The 20388-nt window shown below is 50.6% G+C and overlaps 8 protein-coding genes across 8 annotated transcripts; 5 read left to right on the top strand and 3 right to left on the bottom strand.

The window, feature by feature from the left end:
- Nucleotides 1–652: 652 nt before the first annotated feature.
- Nucleotides 653–3020, top strand: ALT_8340 (glycoside hydrolase family 127 protein; the record flags this gene model as incomplete). The annotated part of the gene is made up of 6 exons (XM_033560690.1): nt 653–1059; nt 1116–1469; nt 1574–1904; nt 1976–2407; nt 2487–2708; nt 2766–3020. The coding sequence occupies 6 exons, from the start codon at nt 653–655 to the stop codon at nt 3018–3020; spliced, it is 2001 nt and encodes a 666-aa protein (XP_033416581.1).
- A 1062-nt stretch (nt 3021–4082) lies between these two features.
- Nucleotides 4083–7043, top strand: ALT_8339 (IQ calmodulin-binding motif domain protein; the record flags this gene model as incomplete). The annotated part of the gene is made up of 1 exon (XM_033560691.2): nt 4083–7043. The coding sequence occupies one exon, from the start codon at nt 4083–4085 to the stop codon at nt 7041–7043; it is 2961 nt and encodes a 986-aa protein (XP_033416582.2).
- A 486-nt stretch (nt 7044–7529) lies between these two features.
- Nucleotides 7530–8924, top strand: cia1 (iron-sulfur cluster assembly protein CIA1; the record flags this gene model as incomplete). The annotated part of the gene is made up of 1 exon (XM_033560692.1): nt 7530–8924. The coding sequence occupies one exon, from the start codon at nt 7530–7532 to the stop codon at nt 8922–8924; it is 1395 nt and encodes a 464-aa protein (XP_033416583.1).
- Nucleotides 8925–9221: 297 nt separating this feature from the next.
- kexA (serine-type carboxypeptidase kexA) lies at nt 9222–11249 on the bottom strand (the record flags this gene model as incomplete). Its single annotated transcript, XM_033560693.2, has 3 exons — nt 9222–10571; nt 10633–10993; nt 11062–11249. The coding sequence occupies 3 exons, from the start codon at nt 11247–11249 to the stop codon at nt 9222–9224; spliced, it is 1899 nt and encodes a 632-aa protein (XP_033416584.1).
- A 1012-nt stretch (nt 11250–12261) lies between these two features.
- Nucleotides 12262–13174, bottom strand: ALT_8336 (SAM-dependent methyltransferase; the record flags this gene model as incomplete). Its single annotated transcript, XM_033560694.1, has 5 exons — nt 12262–12318; nt 12373–12491; nt 12551–12661; nt 12721–12738; nt 12835–13174. 5 exons carry the CDS (start codon nt 13172–13174, stop codon nt 12262–12264), a joined length of 645 nt encoding a protein of 214 aa, XP_033416585.1.
- A 953-nt stretch (nt 13175–14127) lies between these two features.
- Nucleotides 14128–14790, top strand: ALT_8335 (endosulfine family protein; the record flags this gene model as incomplete). The annotated part of the gene is made up of 3 exons (XM_033560695.1): nt 14128–14163; nt 14251–14334; nt 14407–14790. The coding sequence occupies 3 exons, from the start codon at nt 14128–14130 to the stop codon at nt 14788–14790; spliced, it is 504 nt and encodes a 167-aa protein (XP_033416586.1).
- Nucleotides 14791–16583: 1793 nt separating this feature from the next.
- ALT_8334 (ICE2 family protein) lies at nt 16584–17987 on the bottom strand (the record flags this gene model as incomplete). The annotated part of the gene is made up of 2 exons (XM_033560696.1): nt 16584–17387; nt 17466–17987. The coding sequence occupies 2 exons, from the start codon at nt 17985–17987 to the stop codon at nt 16584–16586; spliced, it is 1326 nt and encodes a 441-aa protein (XP_033416587.1).
- A 1055-nt stretch (nt 17988–19042) lies between these two features.
- Nucleotides 19043–20195, top strand: ALT_8333 (MYG1 family protein; the record flags this gene model as incomplete). Its single annotated transcript, XM_033560697.1, has 2 exons — nt 19043–19104; nt 19163–20195. The coding sequence occupies 2 exons, from the start codon at nt 19043–19045 to the stop codon at nt 20193–20195; spliced, it is 1095 nt and encodes a 364-aa protein (XP_033416588.1).
- Nucleotides 20196–20388: the final 193 nt, after the last annotated feature.

Below are 20388 nucleotides of genomic sequence, written 5' to 3'. Positions count from 1 at the left end.
CTGCTTCTTTCTTGATCATACATATCCGATACTGTTCCCGAGGGGTTTTGCATATCACTAGCATACTGTGCACGGCGCAAAGGAGTTTTGGAGGCATCCACAAATCACCCTGCTGGTGAAATGTGCGATATTAAAGTACAATATGAGTGATTTCTAGTCACTGGTAACTTTTGGGGGATTTTCTTCAGACAATACTTCCTTCGAATAGTAGTCTATCGCCGGTTCAGGAGTCATACATCTCAATATGAAAACAGATGACTTCATTCTCTATCGTCTTGTTCATCGGCCTTGATGACCTCTTTTGTTGTGGTCTTCAATGGCTGTAGTACGATTAGGTCCCCGCCGGAGACAGATCTCCACCGGAAACTTGCACCCCTCCAGCTTCTCCAACTGCTCTAGCTTCGGCACAAAAAGTCACCAGCATCTACTTAAGGCAACCCGGCAACGGAGGTGGAGTATTCAGTGCCGTCGGTATTCGAAGGCCGAGAATGTTAGCGAAGAAGCTTGTCCACTGCAAGGATTAGGGGGAGGGGACTGGTCAGTCCGTATCTGAATGCCGCAACAGTATAAGGGAAGCCTAGCTCTCTCATACGATAAAACCGTCCTTGGATATAGTAACCGCTGCTCAACAATACCCGATTCTGCGTTCAATATGGAATATCCGCAAGAAAGCTTCAAAGCCACGACTTTCGCACCGGACTCCTTTTGGGCCCAGCGCCGACAAGTTGTTCGATCCCAGACACTGCGGCACCAGTTGCAGATGCTGAAGGACACTGGCCGGTATGACGCATTCAAGTTGAAGTGGCATTCGAGCTACTCGGATCCATGCACAGTGTGGCCGGTGCCCAATCACCTGTTTTGGGATTCGGATGTGGCCAAATGGATCGAAGGTGCTTGCTATTTTCTGATGGATTATCCAGACGAAGAAATAGATGCGGCCATCAGGGAGCTTGTGGAAATGATCCAGAAGGCTCAGCAGTCAGATGGATACCTCAATATCCACTACACGGTAGTTGAACCTGGGAAGAGGTTTACTAACCTTCGAGACATGCATGAACTGTAGGCTTTTGTCCTCCCTCATGCATCAGACCAGAAGCTAATACCTTTTGGATAAGATACAATGCAGGACACCTTGTAGAAGCTGCACTCGCCCACCGTCTCCTTTACAAAAACGATGAATTGTTGTCGCCTATTCTGAAATATGTTGCGCTCCTTGCAGCTACCTTTGGAAACCAGGAGGGACAGAAGGCTGGCTATCCTGGTCATCCAGAAATTGAACTAGCCCTTCTGCGGCTGTATAAAGTAACGCAAAGCCCTGAGCACCTTCGTCTGGCCCGTTTCTTTCTTGAGGAGCGTGGTAATCCCTTCGGCGGAAAAGAACGGCGGCATTACTACGATGCGGAGGCTGAGGCCCGAGGCGAGCGTAAGCATGAAGTGCCCGAAGCCTATCCAGCCGCGAGAAGCTATTGGTAAGTCCTCCCCTTTGTTGTACCCTGGAGGCAAGCCAGGCATTTGTGTTATGCGGCCCATGTGCTCGGCTTCAGAGCAGCTCTCGCTAATCTAGGATTGCCAGGTATCAACAAGCCCATGTCCCAATTACCCAACAGCAAACAATTGAGGGACACGCTGTTCGTGCCATGTACCTCCTAACCTCAGTTGCGGACCTTGTCCGCATCTGCGAGCCAAGCAGTGATGTTGCGAACAAGTTCTTGCCCGCTTTGCATCGACTCTGGTCGAACATGATTGAGAAGAAATCCTATGTGACGGGTGGTATTGGCGCCATGAAACAGTGGGAGGGTTTTGGCATTGATTATTTCTTGCCCCATGGAACGGACGAGGGTGGGTGTTATGCGGAAACTTGCGCAGCAATTGGGGTGATGATGCTGGCTGAACGGTTATTACAGGTATCGTAGCCCTTCTCTGTCCAGGCTGCTCTGTTCATGGGTTGGTTACCTAACTAATGCCCAATCCCAAGGTTGAACTTCACAGCCAGTATGCGGACATTTTGGAGCTGTGTCTCTATAACGCAGTCCTAACAGGAATGAGCTTGGATGGAAAGGGGTTCACCTACGTAAATCAACTCGCCTCATCAGAAAAGGACTTGTCCCGACGCTACGAATGGTTTGAGTGTGCCTGTTGTCCGCCCAACGTCACTCGAACACTGGGCTGTCTGGGCGGTTATCTTTGGAGCTACGAGATCAACAACGAGACACAGAAGGCTACTGTCAACGTGCATCTTTATACCTCGGCCACGTTGTGCTTTCAGGTTGCGGCCTCCAGGATCGAAATTACTCAGAAGACACAGTGGCCATGGAACGGGGATGTTTCTTTTTCTGTGAATATTGACGGTCCGCCAGTGAACTTGGAGCTGCGGCTGCGAATCCCTGGATGGGCAAGCACCTGGGAGGTTAGTGGATGATCCTTTTTTACTTTGACGACTGTGCAGATTGAACAAGTCGAGGATCTGAACAATTTTTGTCAACCAGGTTACTCCGCAGCCTTCACGGCCGGATCTTCATGATGGATATCTCTATTTATCTTCAGACTGGATCCAGCAGCATGCGAAATTCAGTATCAGCTGTCCGATGCGCCCCCGAGTGGTAAGGCCACATCCATTAACGATGCAGCCTATCGCCTATGTCACCCGAGGACCGATAGTGTACTGTGTCGAGGATGTAGACAATCCTTGGGAGAATAATCATTTTAAGGTACGAAGCAAGCTCCGCCAAGAGATAGAGGGAAGCCGCAGCTGATGATCCGTGAAGACAATAATCTTCGATATGAATGCACTTTTACAGGAGGAGGTACGATCGACTCCCGACCATCACGTGGGCATCATCGCCCAAGGTGGCTCTCGAGGAACTTTGGATACAACCCGTTGGAAGCGGCAGATTGTAGCTGAATCCGGCAATGTGGCTCCAATCAGCGAGGACGCGAGAGATCTGCGTTTTATACCTTATTATCTCCGAGCCAACAGAGGCGGAAAGGGACAGATGCGAGTGGGATTACGGGTTGAATAGAAAGTAGGGTGGACGTGTGATCAGAAGAGATATATGCGGTTTATTCATGTACTGTCGAATGCTTTGTTCGAGATGGAGACGTAATGTAGTATGAAGAGCTGACTCAATGCTGTTAACAACGATGGTCACATGCGTGCATATTCTTGAGGCCGCAACCGGATTCTACCCGAAGTAGCAATCTCTTGAGAAAGTACTGAAGATACAACGTGACCTCGAACACGATCAATATGCATCGGTAGATGATAGCAAAATGTAGATACCGGACAAGGAGCCGAACTGCGAACAAATTCCTCAAAGTCCATTTCTTTTCCTTTCCGGTTCACATCATTGCCCTCTTACAGTAAGACACTGCTCTGATTGCAACCAGAGCTGTGCTTAGGTAAGCAGCTGGCTGCATTCGACATGCTTCTCTGGGGATGCTGCAATAATGCTGACTGCTAAGTGGTAGATAGATGCTTTAGATAGCCTTGCTTCAGCTTATCAGAACCTTCCCCAGGAGATCAGCTGAAGACGTCTCTGCATAGTGACCTAGGTTATAATCCTGATCACTAGGTTACTATTATCACCAGTGATGACGATGATGCCATCCATGAACCGAGAATGAACGCATAGAGTGCTGGTATCGCAGATGGTTCCTACTTCTTACCCTTCTCTTATAATCTGTCTACCATTCCTTCATCCTTTATTGGGGACTTCCCAAATAACAGGTCCAACTTGTTTTATATCCTAATCTCCGCTCCTTCCTCTGCCTTTCTTTTCCCTCCTCTCTGCTCCCCGGCATTCTCATCTGAAACGCAGCACGGATCTTCCCGCTCCCTGGCCATGTCCCAGTCTTTGGTTTGAAAGACTTGGTTCCCTCCACTCACTTCGCCTCCTCTCATGTTCGCTTTCCCAGGGGTTAGCGAGTAACTGGAGATGGTATTACAATAAGTCTGCCGTGCAGAGTCATAGACGAAAATAGAAACCGCTTATCAATCCTTTCTACGCCCCGCCATTTCCACCAAGACCCTTCTGCCTCCGTCTCGTTGAATGCAGCAATAAACGTCATCGGCGACCCAGATCATGATTCGTCGCAATTCGGATATTGAAATACAGCTTCCCGATGCTGGGCCAACCATTGCGCCAGAGTCCGTTACTGAACCAGACATGGACATGCTCCCAGATGAGCAGCAGCCCCCGCTGAACTTACCTGCTCGGATCGCTGCCCGATTCTCACGAAAGTCGAGCTTGGCTCGACGCTCCTCTGCGACATCATCTCGTCGGAGCTCGATCTCATCCCTGCATTCGCACCATTCTAACGCCTCTTCCAATGGCTCGTCTTCCGCCGACCACGTTGCGCAACATTTGCGGCGGACCTCGATTTTGGAAAACCGCAAGGCACGGCTTGCAGACCGTGCGTTGCATGCGGAAAAGGTGAGACTTCGTGCTGCACTTGCCGCTGCTACCAAAAACCTCCAACGAGAGGAGCGAGCGCTTGCTGCTCAGCAGTCACGCGAGCGGTTACTTGCGCAGATCACCGCCAAGTGCGAAGAGGAAGTTCGCCGCGCGAAGAAGAAGGCTGAAGACAACCGAGAAAGATTAGCTGCAGAACACGCCCGCCTGCGATTGGAAATGGCGGAAAAGTTCGCGGAAGCGGAGAAAAGGCGGTTGCTTTACCAGCAAACTCAACGGCGTCACCGCACTAGCAGTCTCCCAGCGACAGAGGAGAAAAAGATGGCTCAAGTGGTCACCAAATCTTTGACTCGGGATGCAGCTGCAAGAACAATTCAACGTGTCTGGCGGGCACATCACGCGAAGCTGGTCATGCAGGAGTTTCGAAGTCTCAACCTCACGGTTAACCGCATCCGCACCATGAACTTTGAAGATGTTGGGGCCATGCTTTCAGATGAAAACGTGCTATCCGCGACCGCCCGTGTCCTTCGACTTTGCGGGCTGCAAGATATGGAAAGTGGGACAGTTGGTGGAAGAGGTGCTGTTCGCACTTTTCTCAGCAGCTATCTGATTGTGACGCATCCCGCCGAAGTGCTGAGCAACAACGGTGAACAGGAACAAGACCTGATTTCCAAAGCCCGTGAGCTTCTTGAAGAATTTGAGCACGTTACCCCCATACTCTCGTCGGGGTGCTACTCACCGACGGTGATATCGACCGATCTTCAAACTTTGTGTGAGGCATACAGCGTATTTTTCTCGGCATTTCATGCCTGGAAAACTCACGATTCTAGCGTCTTGATTGAGATCATGCTTGCTCAGTTTGTAGAATTAGAGTTGATATGGCAGACGGTCAAAGATGACCGCGCCGGGGGTGTTGCCGATGACTATTGGCAAGGCATCAGGCAGAATCAAATTCTCCTCCTTGCTAGACTGAAACGTCTGGCTGGCTCCGACAAGGCGATGCAGATGGTGCGGGACTCGCTCAAGAAAGCCAAGCGGGAGAGAAGACGTACAACTTCCAAGCAGGCCATCCCGCGATCTGCCGAAGTAGCTCCCTCATCGGCGGAGGCATTGACCGAGAGCGTGGCCTCACCCCTCAGCGAGAGCTTCAACAACGTGGAAAGTCCAATCTTTCGCGAGCTGGATAAGCAAAGGATTTCTCCGCATGAGCGGTTTACTCAAGTGCTTACTGCTCTCCCTGAAAACCGCGCTCTGGTACACGAGCTACTCATCAACAAGGAGTACAAAGTCGATGAGACGCAGTACACGACACCACGCAAGCAGATTATGAAACATATGTGCGATATGATGCGAAAAGATGTGGATGCTGGAATGGGTGCAAATTGGATGGTGGCCATGGCCACAGTGATCCAAGATCGACTGCTGCGCTTGCTGCGACCCGGAAACTCACTCCACGTCCTGATCAGCGAGGTACTCGACCCAAAACTTGTGGAGGGCCAATGCAACGCTGGCACCTTTTCTTACGATAGATTTTTCGATTTCATGAACAACATTCTGCCGAAGCTTTGCGCCCCTTATCGGGATGCTGCGGTCAAGGCGTTCATCGAGGACTCCTCGGGCGATGCTATTGATCGTCTGGCGAGGCTGATGGGCCTCATCGATCTGCTGTCTCTGGATCATACCAATTTCATGATCCAGGTTGCTGCTCCGCAGCTGATACAAGAGGCTCCAGGGTACGAGCAAAGGACTTTTGAGCGGGGTATACAGGACGGGTCTATTAGCTTGGGCAAGTGCCGACGATTCTGGCGGACGAATCGCAAAATCCTTGTGGATGAGATGCAAAAACGGGATCCTGAGAATATCAATGGAGAGCCTCACCCGCCGGCTCCCAAGATTTATGCACAAGGTCTTGTGGACCTTGTCCTGAGCAACGCGCCAGTATCCGAGGACCTCGTTCCTGAGACTCTGGACCTGGACCGTCAGCGGCTGGGGAGAATGCATGCGCGAGCGTTCAGAGTCGTAGCCACCGCCTCGATTCTGCTTACAGCAAAAAACCTCCTTAAGCGGGATGTACGGTCACAATGGAAGGCTGAAGCGGACCGGATCTTATCTCTAGACTTCAACGATGTTCAAGCGGATCGAGTGCAGTCAATCCTCGAATCGACGCATCCCATGCCCTCGAGCGCGAGTGCTCAGCTTTCAGCGACAATCCGGCGAGTTTTGGCGCCTGTGGCTACGGCGTGTGCTGCAGTTTCGCCTGGATCGATCGAAGTCCAAAGTGACCTTGTCGCGCCAAGGTCTTCATCATCTTCGGAGTCAGATATCACGTCGGGATCCGGCCAGATGGCGTCTGGGCCAACCAGCTTTGCCGACCCGGTGGCCCGACTCATCCTGTCCCGCCTTCGCGCTCATGTCTTTTCTCGTCTGAGCGCTTCAAGCGCCAGTGAGCGGGTACGGGCAACAACTACAGCAAGTCAGAGCCTGGCGGGAGCAGGCATGCCGGAGTTCGTCAACGAAGTTGGACAACTGACTGAGGAATTGGAGAAGGTTCGAGAAGTGGACTGGCTCTGCCATGGCATGGTCTACGAACAGATTTTGGAGGAAGGCATAGGCCCAGGAACAGGAGTATGAAGGCGTTTGGTATTTTGCCTCAATGGATCTTTTCTTGGATATTTATCTTTACTAGATGGTTTGGTTTGGTTTTCTCTTGCCCTTGTTTTCTACATTTACTAGATTCTGAGTCCAAGCATATTGCCACGAATGATTCAACGAGGATGGAAGAAATTTGTGCAGTCGTGACAGTCCGTAGGTTTTTTGATCGATCCCATCTTTCAACGCGCGAGCCTCACTTTCTTTGACATAAATCAATCTACACCAAGGCCATCCGACAGCAAGTTCAAACAGTCTAGACGTAATAGCCTTGAAGGGAGTTCTCTATTGACCTTGCCATATCGGAGCGAGGAGCGACCCAGCTCTATCAATGATCCGCCATTAAAAGAACCCCACCTACTGGTCTGTCTCCGGGTCTCCGATCACAGACGACAGCGACAGCGCCCAACGCAAGAACAAGGAGTTGAGAGAACAAGGGAAGAGATATACCAGAAAAGCCTACGATATATGGTCATGGCAGCCGAATCATTCTCCCAGTTATCTCTCCTATCGGATTTCACTCCTCCATCCCTCGAACGTACCTGGCTGACCGCACCCCACCCCACTCTCCCGATCGTTGCGACATGCAGCTCCGACAAAACGGTCCGTGTCTACTCATTGACTAATTTCCGGCTTCTTTCAACTATATCAGGCGGCCATAAACGCAGCGTAAGGACATGCGCCTGGAAGCCGCACGTCAAGGGGGAAAGCGTACTCGCCACGGGTAGCTTCGACGCGACCGTCGGCATCTGGCGACACTGGGATAGCTACGGGCAGACGGAGCGTGGTATAGAGGATTGGAACCGTGCCGACACCCAGGACCATGCGGATGACATGACAAATCGCAATGGGACAGCAGGAATCGAGAATGGCGGCGGTGGCGGCGCCGACGAGGACGACGAGGAGTGGCGGTTCGCCGTGCTGCTAGACGGGCACGACAGCGAGGTCAAGTCTGTGTCGTGGTCGCCGTCCGGGATGTTGCTCGCAACGTGCTCGCGGGACAAGTCGATCTGGATCTGGGAGGACCTGGATGACGGTGATAACAACTTCGAGACCGTGGCGGTCATGCAGGAGCACCAGGGCGATGTGAAGTGCGTTGCCTGGCATCCAGTCGAGGAGTGTCTGGCAAGTGCCAGCTACGACGATACCATTCGGCTGTGGCGGGAAGATCTCGATGATTGGGGGCAGGTGGCCTGCGTCAAGGGTCACCAGGGCACGGTATGGTGCGTCGACTGGGAGGGCGCAGAGAATGTGCCGTCCGCACCAACGGACTTGGCGGATGGCGATCTGGCCACCGCGCAGTGGAAGAAGGCGCATGCGCTTTCCGGTCCTCGTCTCGTCTCATGCTCTGACGACCGTACCGTGCGGATCTGGAGACGGCAACCGAAGGAGCAGCAACAACAGCAAGCCCAGCCATCGCCGTTTGGAGGCTCGGGCATCCCGAGTATCATCCGTCCGACGGGGTCCGACGAGTTCTGGGACGAGGAGTGCATTCTACCGCAGGCGCATGTTCTGTCTGTCTATACGGTAGCATGGAGCAAGCGGACGGGTCTGCTGGCATCTGTCGGGGCGGATGGTCGGGTCGTGGTGTATGAGGAGCGCTTGGTCGTCGAATCGCCGGCAGAGTCCATGGAGATGGATCCTCCTACGTCGACGGACGGCACAGCAGCGGACTCACCGGCTGCTCCTAGAACTGAATGGAGAGTCATCGCCACGGTGGACGGTGCCCATGGGATCTACGAAATCAACCACGTTGCTTGGGCGAAGCGCGCAGATCGTGGACGGACCGAGGGTGCCGACGAGGAGGTCTTGATCACCACGGCTGATGACGGCACCGTCAAGGTCTGGACTCTCAAGAGGTGATCAGTTTCATGACACTTGGGCTAGGTTGATGTTCATACAGGACCACCGGGGGAAAGTCATATACTGATAGACCTGTTAAACGAAGCTACACATAAAAAGCAGACCGTGTGCGACGGTTAAATGGCATATACATTGACCAAGATTACTTCGACACTAGATCTCCGCTTCGAGGCGGCAATCGAACATACGACTCAATAAAAATTATGTATGCATTGTAGTTGACTACACGCTAGAGCTAACCAAGTTCATCGCAAAATTGACAATAAATATGGAACCGAAACAAAGGACCGGCAACGTCTATGGTTGAGCGCCTCCTGGCTTCGTGGAGCTCGGCGGTGCGGCAGGATGGTGATTCGGACCTTCTTCATCACTGTCATCCCCGACAGCATAATGTTCTTGTTCCGGACCTGGTGAATGAAGGTTGTCGAGCTCAGACTCGTCAAAGTCGCCCGCTTCCACATCGGCGGGCCCGGAGCGTTTGTTGTGGAAGCGCTCCAGAATAGAGCCACTGCCAACGTCCCTCTGGTAGACTCCTTGATAGCCGCGGTTGCGTCGGCGACTGCGCCAAATGAAGAAACCCCAGACAGTAACACCGATTATCACGACTATCAGGGCGGCCTCGCCAGATTTGGCGTAGGCCTTCCATTCTGTCTCTTTGATCTTCTCCTTCGCTTGCTGCTCGGCAGCTGTGCTGTTTGGGTGGCCGCCTACAGAGGTCTGAGGTAGCTTCTCGCCATCAATCCGTGAATCCGCCGGCTTGCCGCCGATATTGGCGATATCGACCTTCATGAAGCGGTCAAGCATGTCACGGCTCTGGCGAGGTAGATCGTAGGGTACCATATGGCTTGCATTGTAGAAGAGGACGTAGGTCAAGTTTCGGGCATATTGGTAGATACCAGTCGGTTCACCTTCGAACGTCCAATCGTGACGCGGAGCCCAAACACCAGGGGAGGTTTCGAAGCCAGTTCCACCGCTCCACTTCATATTGTTGATCAGCTGTTCCGTGCCAACATGGTTGCAAATGAGATCCTTGTCGCCGCTGAACAGTAGGATGGGAATGCCGGACTCGAGAAGCTCCGGTAGTAGTTGAACCGAAGGCACCGAGTTTGCTGCGTAGAAGGTACTGCTCACCGCGCCAGAGCATTCCTCCCATCCGGACTTCTTCTCGGGGTTAATGTTCAAGGCTTTGACCACGTCCGGGCGCTGCAAGTAGGGCTTCACGTCCACCAAGTCTGTGGGCCAATTCATCCCGCACGACGGATACGTATCTCGGAGGCGGACGTCGTACATGTTGTAACACCGCTTATTTGTATCTTTCGTGCGCGCAAGAATCTGCTGCAAAATCTCCTCACAATCCCTGATGTTTATGGCGTTCGGTGATGCACTTATCTTCGATTCACAGACGGACTGATAGACTTCAAGATCTTTGGCGAGACTGCTCCCTTCTGTGACAAGACCCTCCTCGTATGCGAAGGTGAGGTAAGAGGGGTACTGCTGAGCCGGAGAGATCCAACCATTACCGATCACAAGGCCGCGAAGGTTCCACCGGACGCTCTGATCATTATGGATCTTATTGTTGCGTTCCTGTATAGCTTTGGCGATGTAAGGTATATGCTGACCAGCATACGACTCGCCTGCAATGTATATCTGATGACAAGTTAGAAAGTTCCCACCGAGATCATCAGGCACTACAAATGAGGGCACCTACATCGTCACGCTCGTACTCAGGAAATAGTTGAAACCACTTCTCCAGAAAGGTGATGAATTGAGCCGACATCTCATCGAGCTCGTGGATATAACTGTTGGTGCTGACGTAGCTGAAACCCGTCCCGACGGGTTGGTCAACAAAAAGCAGGTTTGCAAATTCATCCCACGAGCCATTATTGTACTCCAGTGTATGATTATCCTTGAGTCTGTAGGGACCGATTTCCATGAGAGCGCCGTCCATCGAACTACATCCTGGCCCGCCGTTCAACCAGATCACTGTCCGCTGGCGGTTGGCGATATGACGGTTCTGGTAATGCCAGAAGAAAAGGTTGCCGTTATTCTGCGCATCTACTTCGATATGCCTGACCATGCGCAAATCATATTAGCCGGCATTTTGGGGGTATCGAATCCTCAAAACACTGGAACTCACCCGGCATGCATTTTCAACAGGGGCCCTTCTGGGGCACCAGGCAATGATCGTACATAGTAGTCTGCAGCAGATTTGGCTGAAACCAAGATCGGACTGGACAGGAGGAGTAGCGACAAGGCCCACCACGAAACGTTCGCGATGCCCGATTGCGTCCTGGACCCTCGAGATGAAGGCGCTGTCAAGAGCATCTCAAGTGAACAGGGCGAGGGACAGTGGGATCAATCCTTTTTTGATGAAAAGTTACAGGCACCAGATCAAGTATTATGCGGGAAATGGTTCTGCGAGGGCTCTGAAGGCGACGCTCAACGTATCATTGGTGAGGGCGATTGCCTTCTCGGTCTCCCTACAAGCCGGAGGATGGCAGCCGTTCGGAGGTCCGGGCTTAAACGATGATAGAGCAACCTTAGATAAAAAAAAAAAGCTGTATGAACAGAAGAGTCAAAACAATCACACTGATTAGTGGGAAAGGACAGGAGTGCTGGACCAGGTCAACTGGTCGATGGTGTAGGACAGTCTATTGAGGCTGATTATTGTTAGTCTGATTCTAAAAGTAGCTCTCTAATAACGGCGATGACGGCGCAAATCGAACTGGATGGCGTGGCCTGGACTGTGGTACAGTACTGTCGTCACGTATTGTACTTGACAATGATTAGTAATAACCTAGGAGGGTAGCCTTATGGCACCCAAGCAGTAGATTATTTCCGTTGTAGGCAAAGGACTTGATACAGTACCTTATCGACGGCCCCAGTACCTGTACGGTACACACTCTTTGGGCTGTATTCCCTATTTCCGGCTATCTATAGAGACTATTGATTGGGATTGATGAATGGAATACGAGACATACGAGGAAGATTTTCTAAGCCAGAGGGAAATATGAGACTGAATGGTTCATACATATACATCTTTGGCAGTGGTGTCAAATATCTCTCTCACGGTACAGGAACAATGTGCCAACGCTGCACCTAGATCTACGTAGCAACGAAAAACTAGGCTGAAACAGAAGCCAATTGACCCATCCATGCCTCCGGATCAAAGTAGCCATCCATAGCCATTCCTAAAAAAGGCCAAATTGTAGAGAGCTACATCTTAGAAAGAGCGACTGGGCAGGGGTATTATGCAGTCGATGATTCTGTTATGTACCCTTTCAACCAGCAGCTATCTACTATACGTCCTGGTACCTTCATTGCCACCATTCAAAGATCAAAACAGGTCATCCACAGCCTTGTCAGCGTCCTTCTTGATAAGGTCAACCATACCCTGTGCATGTCAGCATCTCCGTACATTTGGGGCTCAACACTAAGAAAGACATACAGCCGGCATAATGGGTTGACCATCGTGTCCTTTCACATAGCGGAAGGGCATTTCGGTCCGCTCATGTTTGTTGACAATGATCTCGGGATAATCGACATACTCGATCTTCTCCAGTGGCACTTATCATAGTTAACATCAATGAACAGATGGGTCAAGTTCGACACGCGCAGTCCGATACCTTTCTCTTGAACCACTATGCGCGTCACTCGCACAGCCGTGTCAGTAGTCATCTGCTTAGGACCAAGTCGTCTTCCGACATAGCCTTTCTTTCTCAGCTCGGATGTACGATCTATATCCAGGGTCAGCAGCTCTTCGTCAGCGAGAAGCATGTGGTTCAATCAAACGCACCTCGTGGCGGATCATCGCCTGTACTCGGCCAGGAAACCAGCAAGTTAGCACATTTCGTCAAGCCGGGCCAAGTAAAATCACAGCCTCAAGGATAGCCATGGGGGAACTACAAACCGAGGATGCCACCGAAGAGGAAAATGTCAAAGATGTCTCCATCTTCGGGGCTCAATTCGACCTGGGCTGCAGGGTCTAGCAGGCAGACCTTGGACTTGCGGTCCGCGAAGATCTCCTCGACACTACGATGCTCAACCTCTAGACCTTGTGTCGCGGCCAGGTCGTTTGGTAGTTGCAAGGAGGTCGGCACGGAACTAAGAAGAAATCTTGCTCCCGCCGCATGCGACTCCCGCGCAACACAGCCGTATTCCAAGGCTGACCAGGGACCCAGCTCTGGGTCCAAATGTTCGACCACGAAGGCCAATTGTCTAGCCGACGGTACATTATTCTGATGAGACATTTTTGGGATTCCCTTTCAAATGAAACGAATGGAGAAATGGGGGATGGACTTCGGAAGTCTTTTTCTAGGCGGAAGACAAGCTCACTGGACGAGGTAGTATGGGTATGGATCCAGTGAACGGTGGGGTTTGGAGTCCATCTTCCGATCCAGATGGTGACGAAATCTACGCAATGGGATGAACAGAAGGCACATAGTAACTTGCCATGCAGTGGGTATGCAATTGATTCACCGATTGTTCTTCTTCAAGTTATATATGTTGAAGAATGAACGAACCTTTTACAGCCAGGTACCCCACGAAGATTGAGCAAGTTAGAAAGCCAACCCCCTCTTATCGATAACCATGTAGAAAGGAATACCTAGATATAATAATTATAATGACGTGTAGATACATAGTGATCTTCCTCTTGGGTTGTTGAGTAGACTCAAGTACAGTGCAGTTCTCATCTACTATCTTACTCCCTGATCCAAGGGAACAGGTTGGATGTATCATCATGGTTGTGATTATTATTGGGCAGAGATCGCATGTCCGAACTGCGTACTATATAATACCACCATCATCTGCCTCATCATCTGAGCAATTCCAATTCTTCTGCATTATTCTTAATTATATTTCTTCAGTTTCCCAAAAAACAATAATAATAACACTGAAACTTTCTTTCCCCGCATCCGGTAGGGATCTTCCGACTTATCCTGTCGACGCCCGACGTTCCCTCTCCTTCTCTCTGTCTTGTCTTGTTCCCTCATATTTTCCGCCGCCCCGCCTTCATACGACTAGACTACTTCATACTTCACTCCGACGGCGACTACTACCTAGCTATCTATCTACCTTACTACTCTCAACAGACCTCACCCCAACAACACTTTCAAACATCGAAAACTGACATATTCATTTTCTTGATTGATTGATTGATTTGACTTGCACTTGCCCTCATCCAGTCCATCAGTACTTGAAAATGAATCCCCATCAACAGAACAAGGTGGACACCAGCGTAAGTGTCCTCACAATACTGTTTACCCCTTCTCTCTATATTCCGCGTAATATTACATCTTGGAAGAACTAACTAAACATTTGTTAGTCCTTGAGCCCCGATGAACAACGTCTGCTTCGTCTCTACGGTAAAATGCCCACCAAGAAAGACCTGCTTCAGAACAAGCTCAAGGTACGGGTTACTTCGTCATCTTCTACATCCCTGTTCAGGGAGTCCCATTCTAAACCTTTTCGCTCTTTTTAGGAACGAAAATACTTCGATTCGGGCGACTATGCATTGAGCAAAGCCGGTAAAGCTTCGGATGTCGGGGTCACTAATATCGGTTCTAAGCACCCTGTTCCGGAGAACATCCCACATCTGACTGCTACATCCCCCGGTGCAAACAACCCCGCTGCTGCCAGTAATGGTAGCAGTGCCAGCTCTCAAGGCCAACAGATCCCTGGCAGTATTAGCGGTCACCCTGGTTCGATCGGATTTCAGAGCCGGAGCCCCGTGAAGGAAGCAAGCTACCTACAACGCGGAACTAGCGTGGATGATTCGGAGGGTGCCGACGATTCAGCCAAGGAGGGGAACGAGCCCAGCGTGAGCCCTCCTCCTGCTCGTGATGGTGTTCCCATCCGCCGATAGCCAACAGAATCCACCAACTTGCGTTCTGTGTCTATTTTTACAGCGGATTCAATCGTGGTATTAAAAGGAGCTGGGCGCTGTGGATTGTTTCGCCTTTGGTGTGATTTCGAGAGCTTTCAAGCTTGTGATGGAATACTGCAGAGCAGGTCGAACCAAGAAAGATCAAGTTGCCAAAGCCAGCTGCGCTTCAGATTCAAAGAGGAAGAGAAAGGATCAGTGTCCGGTCGCCCTGGATCACTTCTTCGCCCCTCCAGACACCTTCACCCCGGGCTAGGGGCCAAAACCTTGATTCTGAAAACGTCGCGGCGAAAAAAAAGAAATGGAAGGATCGAGCCCCGATTGACTGGCTGGCCCCTGGGTGACCTTACATCGATCATTTTTGGCATTGCAAACCATAGCCATGATTACGAGCCCTCTTTCTTCAATCCATATCGATTTCCTGTATCAGACAATCTCGTTGCTTGGCATCCTGTCTATCAACGAATAGCCTCTATTGTTTGTCTGAGCATATCGCCTTGATCGCCTCTTTTCTGGCCTCTTCATTGATGAATTATCACTTTACAACCAATTTTACCTTTGCTGATGTGTGATGTCAATTAGCATGCCATATTCGGTACAATTTGTGCATATCTACGTTTCTGCGAGTAGTATCAATATGAAACCTACCTGACTCAGACAGAGATAACGACAGGCGTCTCTCATCTAAACGGTCTTTAAGACCGTCTCACGATCTCACAGAAGCTTGACTTGCGTTTTGACTTTTACTACGTCTTCTATGATTGTCTAGGAGAAGTAGCAGTCACAAATCTAAGTAAGCTTATTCATCGGGGTCGTTCACTTCATATGACTGGCGCCCATTGAAGTCCTACCAGGGAGCTCTACCATATATGCCGGGTGCGAGTAGGAAATGACCGCCCAGAGCTAATCAGGACTACTTAATACTGGCCTAGTATATTTCTAGATTCAGGGAAAAAGGAAAGATGACAAGACCAATCGCCACCAGAGAACAAATAACAAGGAACTTCATTTGATATGCCGCCAGACCGTGATGGGGTATAGAAGTCAACTCAAAACTCAAGAGTACAAAGAAAGGCCACGTCTCATCCTGACGCCGATGACACGGGTAGTACATGCCACGCTACCGGAAAGTTGCAGAGGAAAGCCAGTGAAAAGGTAAAAAGGCCACAGTAGAGCAATGAACAGGGGGTATAGAGCATGGCGACCAACAGGATAAACTGTAAGGGAGCAAAGCGGAGGGATCCTGGGAGCTTTTTGGCGCTCTTTACCATCTGAAGACCATAGGCAGCAGAAGGCGAGACGGACCCAGAGTCTAGTAATAAGATAGGCTTGCGGTCTCGAGGATGTTCGCCGAGCCTCCCACAACGGAATCTCGCATCTTCCCGGGAGACTCGGGAATGAAAAACGCATGTATCCCCGCTGCAAACGCCCATTCCTTCGCAGGGGATCCCTCAGCTACCACGACCCGAAATAACCATGACCAACGGACCTGCCGACTAACTGTGCGGTCCTGGGCCTAATTGCAAGGTATCAAGCTCCTATTCTAGAACCTTGCAATATCCGTCGAGTCGAAGTCCGGAAGACTCGTGCGGCAAATGTATAGTGCAAGTCTCCATATTGAGGTACACGGAATGCAGTCGAAAGAGTGGACCGGATGTCAACATTAAAGCTGCTGAGGCGACTCTTCCCCGATCATAGGCCGTCCTTGAAGTTCCAGGTCGCATCGAAATGCGACATACAATTCCCGAAACTCAAGCAAAGTCTCGGTAGAGACTTCAGTCCGTTTTCCAGTGCCCAGCTAATCCAGTATCTAGATCGTTGTTCTCACCCAGCCATAGCTCGACAGCGTATAGAGCCAGGGTGCAAGCGAGGTTGACCCACCTCCACAGGTTTCCGCCTCCACCTCCTTGAATGCTCCACCACTGGCCGCTGCCACCCATCGCTTGCGACGTTGTGGCAAAGTGCTGCATTAGAAGACTGGTATAAACAGCGATGAGGATCGACGGGGAAAAGTAGCTCAAAAAACCCAAGAATTGACCCGCAGCATCAGTATCGTCCAAAGAAGCCTCCTGAGAAAGCGCACGTGCCCCAGATTCCCGAACAGCAGGGATTATTCGAGTGGATGCATACAGGACGAAGATACGGTATGCGAGCGAAATCAGGACGGAGGGCGTTACAGCGCTGAAGACGGCAGTAATCACGTTGAAAGCTGCATGAATGATAGAAGGCAAAGAAGACAAAGCATGCATGAGTGTGGAGTAGGATGCCATGATTATAGGTGGAAGGGGTGGAAAGTCGCCGGTCTGAGAGGGCGAAGAGCCCTGCTCAACTGGGTACGATGGCTGGTAGTCGGTAAAGATCTGATAGATGCACAATACAACGTAGGCGAATAGAAGCGAGCTTTCGACAGGGTTGCCACGGCCACTGCCAATACCCCACGCGCACAGAATCACAGCACACGTAATCGATACACCGATCAAAGCAGCATCGACATTCGATATCTCCGGAAACTGAAGAACGCGCCAAAGAAAGTACACAGAGCTCGATATGATAGAGGCGGACAGTACTAGAAGGGCAATCTGCAAGTGTAAATCAGCATCCATTCATCTGCGTTCACTCTAGGGACATAAAGAATAGGTGAAAATAGAAGTTCATACCATCCAGCTATCACTTCGTCCGCCGCGGTTAACGAGCCAGCGGGTGATCTGCCCTGCCGCTTGTATGACCAACAAGCTGCAGAACCCTTCGACAAGCTGAAAAACAGGTGTCGACCATGTGAGGAGCTTGTACCAGTTACCGATAGTCACGGTCTCGATGAGTCCATCAGGTCCAAAAAGCCACTCCTGGACCGATGAGTCCTGGGCTCTCTTGCCGCTGAATGTGCGTTCCACCCAACTACTCGTGTTGTCGGTATCAATCGAAAAGCGATTCAGGGACCAGATCAGAAGTATCGGTATAATAATCCATTGCGTGGAGCGGATAAGGACGATCACTGAAGACCGGAACCAAGATCGCTCAGGGGTGGTGAGCCTCAGGAGGGAAAAGATGAAGTAAAAAGTCGCCAGGGATAGAGAAAACGCCAAACCGCACGTCTTACCACCCACATCGAAAGCCAGTGGGATGGAGGAAACAGTGACGGTCAGGAAGAGGGCCGACGAGAGGATCCGAAAAAGCCACATCGGGAAATAGTACGGGGCAGGAGATCTGCCCAAGAGAGGAGGACGCGGGAGGAAGAACGGACGCGAAAGTCGACTCGGTAGAGACCTTTGAATCTGGCGAGTGATAGGAGATCTGACCTTTTAACAAGTAGACATCGAGCTTGACCGGAACCAAAGGCTGGATAGATAGGTAGATGGAAGAGATGAAACTTTTTTTCCTACGCTCTCTCCCCCTTTGGCCCTAGTTCTGTAGGATAATTTGATCTTATCTACCAAGCGGGACAGGATGATGTCTTTTCACGTGGCACTGCACAAGTATGGTAATGATAACGTGTTGAGCTTGCAACGACAACAGCAAGTTCTCACAATATCTATGGACTGAAGAAATCAGAAAATTAATAATAGAAAATAATAATGTAAGAAGCGAAGATGCAGGAAATTATTTATTTATTTATTTTTCTTTTCTGAAAGAAGAGGACTGTCTGTTCGGCGTTGTTTGGTTGGATACAGGCAAAATAACAAAGGGCTAATTAAGAAGCTAGCGGCACTTTTGGCGCAGATAGAGGCGGTGGACAAACCATAGGAGTCATGATGTAGGTAGTGGCGGTCACAGGGTATACGGCGACGAAGAGAAGAAGTGTAGAGAGATAGTTGAAGATGGATGAGGTCATTCAGTTATCTTCAATCCATCTGCTGCATCTAGGAGAGGTGAGATCATCAGCAATGTCTCGTCGCAATTCATTCAATGTACTCCGTCCGTACCTTTTGATCTCATGCGACAGTTGTCTACCCTCCAATACTGCTTCGGTATTGATGCCTGGCACTATACCTCGAATGGTCTGGTCCATACGGAGTATACAAACATAAGGTAATGCTTTGGAAGTTGCTTGCCATTTTCAGGTTTAGTGGTTGTTGAGTTCTCCACACTCACATGTCACGGAGAGCCCTTCGATAGTAGCCCTAATAGCTGTCCTGATGCGGTAACTGTTACAGATAAGAGGCAGAGATCATAGATATATCGATCCTGCGATCCGTACATTGTTTGTTGAATGCTACGATTGCGACAGCTGTTCAAAATGGCCGATGAAACCGTTGCGAAGAAACTGAAGACCTCCCCTCCTTTGATCGGAACTCATAAGTATTCATTGACGCTCCTCCGATAATAGTATTCTCCCAGAGACTGATTATCCATTCAGCGGTCATTTCCACGCCGACGAGGCTCTGGCCGTCTATCTTCTTCGCCAGCTCCCGACCTATGCCTCCTCTCCTCTCATTCGTACCAGAGATCCGGCTCAATTGGCCACATGTCACACCGTTGTCGATGTTGGTGGAGAGTATGACCCAGCCAGCAACCGCTATGATCATCATCAGCGTACCTTTTCAACCACCTTCCCAAACCACAACACCAGGCTTTCTTCCGCCGGCTTAGTGTACATGCACTTTGGTCGGGCGATCATTGCCCAACATACTTCACTCCCGCTGGACCACGAGGATGTAACCTTGCTCTATGAGAAGCTTTACACGGATTTCATTGAAGCGGTTGATGCCAACGACAATGGTGTCTCAGTCTACGACCCCGCGGCTCTGGCATCGGCCAACATTGAGAAACGTTTCAGGGACGGTGGTATCACAATCACTTCGGTGGTCAACGATATGAACAACCCCGACCCTACTTGCCCACCTGGAGAGCCGCAGGATGAGGATAGTCTCTTCAGCAGGGCAAGCACATTTATGGGGCATGTCTTCACCCGCAAGTTGCACCATGCATTTACTTCATGGCTTCCAGCTCGGGCGACCGTTGGCGCTGCCTACCGGTCCCGTCGCGAAGTTCATCCCTCTGGCCGTATCATCATTCTGCCACAGGGTGGTGTGCCTTGGAAGGAGCATCTCTACAATTTCGAGAAGGAAGCCTCAGGCGCTGGGGACGTCAAACCCGACGAGCAGGTCTACTATGTGCTCTACCCCGAGAGCGCTACTGAAGGATCCAAGTGGCGCGTCCAGTGCGTTTCGGTAAATGAGGGTAGCTTCGAGTCCCGCAAGCCGTTACCAGAAAGCTGGCGTGGCGTTCGTGATGCCGATCTGGATGGCTGCCTTGCTGCCGAAGCCGAGAAGGCTGGTAAGCCTAAGATCCCAGAGGGTGCAGTCTTTGTCCATGCTAGCGGCTTCATTGGTGGACACAAGACAAAGGAAGGCGCATTTGCTATGGCTGTTCGGTCATTGGAGCTATAATGCTTGATCTAATATTGGCTTGCAGAAATTTAAAGCTGACAGTTTTCGGGGCTGATGTCCGCTAACCACGTAATTAGTCGTAGTATGGAGTACCTAGAGATACTCTCGGATTTGTGGGCTAGAAGGTTTAACGTTATTTTTACCGGAATGTTTGCATTCTGAGAAGACTTTCTCCACTACAGTAGACTCTTTC

This window comes from Aspergillus lentulus, assembly GCF_001445615.1.
Source record: "Aspergillus lentulus DNA, contig: Alt16, strain: IFM 54703, whole genome shotgun sequence".
Classification (NCBI taxonomy): Eukaryota; Fungi; Ascomycota; class Eurotiomycetes; order Eurotiales; family Aspergillaceae; genus Aspergillus; species Aspergillus lentulus.
The sequence above is the reverse complement of the archived record's forward strand: the minus strand, read 5'-3'. Positions and strand labels throughout refer to the sequence as shown.